This window comes from Labrus mixtus, chromosome 12, assembly GCF_963584025.1.
Source record: "Labrus mixtus chromosome 12, fLabMix1.1, whole genome shotgun sequence".
NCBI lineage: Eukaryota > Metazoa > Chordata > Actinopteri > Labriformes > Labridae > Labrus > Labrus mixtus.
In genome coordinates this window covers 2,144,602-2,151,730 of record NC_083623.1, presented here as the reverse complement: position 1 = coordinate 2,151,730, position 7,129 = coordinate 2,144,602, and the positions used below count along the sequence as shown (strand labels likewise).

General features: G+C 41.9%; 1 protein-coding gene across 1 annotated transcript; it reads right to left on the bottom strand.

The window, feature by feature from the left end:
- Positions 1-4,499: 4,499 nt before the first annotated feature.
- Positions 4,500-7,129, bottom strand: LOC132984600 (tripartite motif-containing protein 16-like). The gene has a single exon (XM_061051449.1). It carries the CDS (start codon positions 7,038-7,040, stop codon positions 5,214-5,216), a length of 1,827 nt encoding a protein of 608 aa, XP_060907432.1. The 5' UTR covers positions 7,041-7,129; the 3' UTR covers positions 4,500-5,213.

Sequence of the window (7,129 nt, the reverse complement as noted above, 5' to 3'; positions counted from 1 at the left end):
AGTATTTTAATTACAATAGTGGAAGTGTTGCACCTCTGTGGCAGGTTATAAAGGTATTTTGTTTGGCAAAATAATTCAAACATATCAGAAGCACAGAATCAGAAGTACTTTATTAATCCCAGGAGGAGATTATCTTGTTACAGTTTCTCTTGCCGATCATTGGCAGTCTTGATTTAAAATCTGGAGTCCACCCGGTCTGAGGCCGATACAAGACCGGGTAAAAATGCTTTAGATTCAGAGACGATAGCGAGACCTTCAAAAAGTGGTCTGATACGAGACGGGTCTTGAGACTACGACCAATTTCGATCACTGCAACACTGCTAACATATCCACAAAAGTCTCCAAGGTGAATGAAAACATGAAAATAATAATAATAATGATAATAATCTAAAAACAAGTTACAAAGTGCTTTACAAGGACAGCAAATATAAAAACATTCAGGTCATAGAATAATGAATCACTTTTAAAAGAACTGTAAAATACATACAATTCTTTTAAAGGAATTCTAAAAAGTGAAAATAGTAACAATTTAAAATCAACAAAAATCAGGAAAGGCTCGCCGGAAAAAGTGTGTCTTAAGAAGAAGAGACTTAAAAGAGATGAGTGATTCTGCCGACCGGATCTCCTCGGGCAGGTCGATACTCTATCCCCTTTTGTTTTTAATGTTGTATTTGGAACCACCAGGAGACCTCTGCCCGAGGATCTCAATGTGCTGCGTGGGTTTGTAAGGTAGTAAAAGGTCTGATAAACAGCTGGGGGAAAGGCCATGGAGAGCTTTAAAAGTAATCAGTAAAATCTTAAAATCAATTCTAAAACACACAGGGAGCCAGTGTAGAGATGTTAAAACAGGAGTGATGTGCTCATGCTTTCTGGTTCTAGTTAAAAGTCTGGCAGCTGAGTTCTGTACCAACTGCAGTCCATGGATAGATTTCTTTGTTCAGGCAAGTAAAAAGGCTTTTACAAAAGTCAAGACGTGATGAGATAAAAGCATGTAAAATCATCTCTGTGTCTTTAACAGTTCAAATCTAAAACATTTTAGAAATATTTCTGAGCTGATAAAAACAAGACTGTACAAGCTTTGTTGTGTGCTGCTCAAAATGTAAGTTGCTGTCAAACCAGACACCCAGATGTTTTGCAGCAGGTTTGATGTGGTCTACTAGGGTACCAGCAGATGGCAGTACTTGCTTAGTCAGGTGCTGTGGTCCAATTAAAATGATCTCAGCCTTGCTGGAATTTAAATACATTCTAACAAATATATACATCAAATATAAAATAACATGGAAATAATAGAATAAGCAATAAGTACCAAGTGAGAGTATGAAACTCTTCTCTTAAGATATACATATGATATCAGATTAATGACATGATAACTATCCGTTTGTCTCTCCATTGTTTGGTTTGTTGATGGTGGCATAGAGGCCGCTGGGATCAACGGAGGCTTCAGCATCAGGGGAGGAAACTTTCACAGTGCTGTACGTCACACCTTCACCTTCATCGTCATCATCAGCCTTATGGATACGAGAATCAGCAGGAAACATATCAGAACAGGACATGACTCAGCATATTTCAACACATTGAAATTAAGATGCAAGCAACAAAAAAAGCAGGATCCTGAGGCCAAACAAAACACAAAAATCACTTTACAATAACAAACTCATAACGTGGTTTAAAACATGCATACACCCTAAATATAGAGTTTCTTTATAAATGATCAATAATGGATCCAAATGACCCAACAGTTATTTATCTTACACATTAACACATCCTGAGGGAACAAGTTAAGATACTAGTCTTTTGGGAACAACTATCTTGTGGGCATAAATCAATCATTTTGTAGATACAAGGTTTTATCTTTGGCACACATGATATTCATCTTTCAGTCACAGGTTTCTTTTTTATTAAGATTTATTTTTTGAGCTTTTAGCCTTCATTTGACAGGACAGTGGATAGAGTAGGAACTTGTGGAGAGAGAGTGGAGAAGACATGCAGGAAAGGAGCCGCAGGTCAGACTTGAACCTGGACTAAAGCCTCCGTACATGGGGCACGACCTAACCGCTAGGCCACCATCTCCCCATAAGTTGTTTTTTTTGTCAGACAAGATATTCATATTTTGGGAACTAGTTATTATCCCTCCCCTGTGACCTTTCACCCCCAAGCTTAAAATGTCAGGAGTTCATATCTGAAAGGAGCCTTCAGCTAGCGCTCCTGCTTGGCCTCAGCATGTTAGCTTTGTTATTTTGGTTAGCATGCTACATGAAGCATTTAGCTCGATATAAATGAACAGTTGTGTGTCCAATCAGAGCGCTTACCTTGGCTTTGCTGTGACATTTCTTGGTGTAGCTGACGGAGGCGTAAGCCACACCTTCTTCAGGATCCTCCTACGCAGTGAACACAACACACATTAATGATGAATCAGAAAGAAGGGAGAATTTTAGCTTTGTTGTGTTATTCCACTTTTCTTTTCTCTGTTGGGGAAGTTAGACACTGCTTGTAGATTTAAAAAATGTAACTGTCTCATTATGTTACAAGTATGATTAAAAAAGAAAAGTGGGTGTAAAGGCCTTTGCACAGAGGACATTTTTTTCAGATCCATTAAAAAAACTTTACTCACAGACACCTTGCACACTGAGTCCGCTGTGTTTATTTTCCATTAATTTGCATATCAGACAAAATGTCTCGTGCTCATCATGCAGAGGGATCAACCTGATAACTTCATTTATTGGCTCTTTCACTAAATGTATAAAAAGGAGAGTTTTGACCTGTTGAAAAGGAGCTCCAGGTGTATTTCAGGATAACAGTGGTCCAGATTTATATGCTGCTCTCTAGAACCTCTCATTAAAGAGGACATATGATCCCCCTCCTCCACCTTTTCAAACAGTCCCCTCCTCCACCTTTTCAAACAGTCCCCTCCTACACTTTTTCTAACAGTCCCCCTCTCCACCTTTTCAAACAGTCACCTCCTCCACCTTTACAAACAGTCCCCTCCTCCACCTTTTCAAAAAGTCCCCTCCTCCACCTTTTCAAACAGTCCCCTCCTACACTTTTTCTAACAGTCCCCCTCTCCACCTTTTCTAACAGTCCCCCTCTCCACCTCTTCAAACAGTCCCCCTCCTCCACCTTTTCAAACAGTCCCCTCCTACACTTTTTCTAACAGTCACCTCCTCCACCTTTACAAACAGTCCCCTCCTCCACCTTTTCAAACAGTCCCCTCCTCCACCTTTTCAAACAGTCCCCTCCTCCACCTTTTCAAACAGTCCCCTCCTCCACCTTTTCTAACAGTCCCCCTCCTCCACCTTTTCAAACAGTCCCCTCCTCCACCTTTTCTAACAGTCCCCTCCTCCACCTTTACAAACAGTCCCCTCCTCCACCTTTTCAAACAGCCCCTTCCTCCACCTTTTCAAACAGCCCCCTCCTCCACCTTTACAAACAGTCCCCTCCTCCACCTTTACAAACAGTCCCCTCCTCCACCTTTTCAAACAGTCCCCTCCTCCACCTTTACAAACAGTCCCCTCCTCCACCTTTACAAACAGTCCCCCTCCTCCACCTTTACAAACAGTCCCCCTCCTCCTAAACCCTATAAAAATTGCCGACCTGTTCAAAAGTTTAGTTCTAATCTGGAGGTGGAGTCCATGGGTGGAGATACCAGGGGAGGGGAGGGCTGTAAGGTTTAGTTTTTACAGTGTAATAATATGTGTTTAACTGTTTCAGGAGCGCCACACTCACACAGCCCACTGGGATGTTTTCCTATAGTGTGTAAATATTGGTTTAACCCACAGTGACCCAGCCTCAGTCGAGTTATTTTAACTTTCCAGAATAACTGACAGACTTCCTAATCAAAGGTTGTGGATTAAAATAATGTCTGCCTCTTTTTTTCCTTCTCCCAAAGTTTCTTTCCACTCCCACTCAAGACCTTCTTTGATTCTACTTCTGTATTCAGTTTTTCCAAACGGTACCTTTACATCTATATTAATTAGATTTAAAGCTGATTTTGCAATTGAATACTTCTTCTTCTTCTTCTTCTTCTTCTTCTTCTTCTTCTTCTTCTTTGACAGCTGACATCAGAAAAGTGTCATTACTGCCATCTGCTGGATTTAAATATCCCTCAACAGACCTGTTCTCAGAAGAGATTTAAACAAGCATCTTCAGCCTCTCCCTCTTTCACCACCCTCCAAAATACTTTTCTCTTCTTACAAGTCCCTCTCTCTCTCCATTTCTGACTTCATGTTCTGTCCATGTGTTACATACTTCCTACATTTAGTAAGTACATGTTCACCTGCTTCTGCTTGATTGCATACCTCACAAAGAGCAGATGAATGTTTTCCAGTGATATGCAGAGTACTTAACCTGGTCATTACTCCTCTCTTCTGTAGCTCCTCCCCCTTTATTTGACTTCATCTATTTCCTGCTGAACTTCCTGAATACAGAAGCTCAGCAGGTACAAACAGTAGCAGGTTTTTTTTGTTCTCTTGAACGTTTGCAATGAAGACCAGAAGAAAACATTTAGTTCATGTGAGTTTATTCAGGATGTCAAACTTCAGTTTGTTCACACATCAAATCAGTAAAGTGTGTTCAATCATTTCATGAACACATTCACTTCATCCACACAATCACTTTGTTTGATCAGAATCTCCACTCACAGAAAACAATGATTTATCTCCTTATTGATTTAATCAGGAGGATTACATTTTTAAAACACCTCAGAGGACATTTTTACATCACTTTGAATATAAACAACAACATTTATTCTGACTAACTCATTTCTTTAAGTCTGATTTTATAGATTTTCTACAAATGTACAAAGTGGTGAGAAGAGAAAATCAGCATGAAAGAAAAGTTTGCTGCTCTCTCTCTCTCTCTCTCTTCAGACTCCTGAATCAGAACAGAAACAACAGAAAATATAAATGTATGAAAACAAATAATCAAACATGGAGAGAGGAGAGAAGTTGATATTTATCACTCAGAGAAATGTCAGTTCAGGTGAACAAAAGTCATCCTGAGCAGTGAAAGAGTCCACGGCTAAACAGACACAGGAAGGAGTGTCACTTAAAGACACTCAAACATTTACAGAACAGACGAGAAGAGGTCAAAGTACCGCCCATAAAGTTTGATTGACAGGTGACCACGATCAGATCTCAGCAACGAGCGTGGATAAAAATCAAGTTGAAGATTTAAAACACAGCAAGTTAAACATCTGTCTCGTTAATGACTTCTGTCTATTTCAGTTTACACAACTCAGCAGAGTCTCCAACACACCTGAGTCCAGCATGTAGAGGCTGAGTGAATGTGGTCTGGACTCTGTGGAGGAGAGTCATGGTTTCAGAGATGCTGTAGAAGGACAGAATACCTGCTCTGTGATCCAGGTACACTCCTACTCTGGAGGACTGAGGACCTGAGACAGGAGTGATGACATTGTTGTACCAAAAGTTATAACTGTTGTTGTTACAATCTAACCTCCAAGATTTGTTATTACGTCCAAATATACACTCAATCAATCTCCCTGCTCTGTTGATATTCTTGTATGTGACTGCTACAGAAACTCCTCTTCCTCTCTTCTCTATCTCCCAGTAACAACGTCCACTCAGACTCTCTTTACTCAGGACCTGAAAACATCCAGTGAATCTGTCTGGGTGACTAGAATAAGGATTGGTCTCTTTCGTGCGTGTTACTTTTCTGTTCCCATCAGATAATAACAGCTCTGTGTGTGCTGTGTTTGGATCCAGTGTGATGTCACATGAATATTTTAAGAACTCAGCTCTGGTCTTGGGTTCTGGTTCTGACAGTAAAACATCCACTTCAGTCACTGTCTGTGAGATGTTTGTCCATTTCTCTCTCAGGACGTCCTGTAGTTTATCTCTGACTTCTGACACAGCCGCTGTCACGTCCTCAAAGTACCTCAGAGGACGGATCTTGATGCTGGATGAGTGTGTAGATTCATTGAGTGGTGACAGTGAGGGGTAGTCGTGTAGAAACTGGTTGTGGTCCTGTGTGTGTGACAGCTTCTTCATCTCAGCGTCTCTCCTCTTCAGCTCAGTGATCTCCTGCTCCAGCTTCTCCTGAAGCTCTCTGACTCGACTCACTTCAGTTTGCTGCTGGGATCTGACCTGCTGCTTCACATCAGAGCGTCTTTTCTCCATGAGACGGATCAGCTCAGTGAACATCTTCTCACTGTTCCCCACTGTTTTATCAGCGGAGCCATTGATAGCCTCCACCTCCTGTTGGAGCAGCTTCACATCTTTCTCTCTGTCCTGGATTCTCTGCTGGATGTTTTGTCGACTCACCTTCAGCTCTCTCTGCTTCTCGCTCCTTTCTGCTGCAGCTGAGACTGTGTCATGACCTTTGTGTTCATCCATTAAACAGAGATAACAGATAGACTGCTGATCAGTACGACAAAATACTTTCATCACCTCATCATGACGAGAGCAGACGTTCTCCTGGAGCTTCTTGGAGGGCTCCACCAGCTTGTGTTTCTTAAATGGAGCTGCTTCAAAATGAGGCTGGAGGTGTTTCTCACAGTAAGAAGCCAGACACTGCAGACAGGACTTACAGGCTTTCAGTTTCCTCCCGGTGCAGACATCACAGGCCACATCTTCAGATCCAGCATAGCAGTGATCAGCAGGAGCAGCTTGGAGTCCAGTCTTCTTCAGCTCCTCCACTAAATCTGCCAACATGGTGTTTTTCCTCAGGTCAGGCCTCGCTGTGAAGGTCTGTCTACACTGAGGGCAGCTGTAGACTGTCTTCTCATCCTCTGTATCCCAGTGGCTTTTAATACACTTCATACAGTAACTGTGTCCACAGGTAAGAGTCCCCGGATCCTTCAGGAGATCCAGACAGATCGAACAAGAGAAGGTTTCCCGGTCCAGCTGAACTCCTTTCTGCGCCATTTCTCCTCTCGGTAACAACGACTGTCTGAGATTCACTTCCTCATAACTGAAAACAAGTTTCACCTCTGATCCACAAAGCATGTGTCTGTGCATGTGACTGTGCAGGTGTTGTTGGTTACACCCATCCTCAAACTGTAGATCTAAAGGGGAGGGAACCATGAAGTATGAGGACAGAGTGCAGCAGGCTGTGTTTGAGAGCAGGAAGAAGAGGGAGGGCTGATCGAACTACGATTCATTCCAGGAAGAGG

What these genes read in the sequence shown, in the direction of transcription:
- LOC132984600 (XM_061051449.1), bottom strand. Translation starts at nt 7,040, where the DNA reads ATGGTTCCCTCCCCTTTAGATCTACAGTTTGAGGATGGGTGTAACCAA.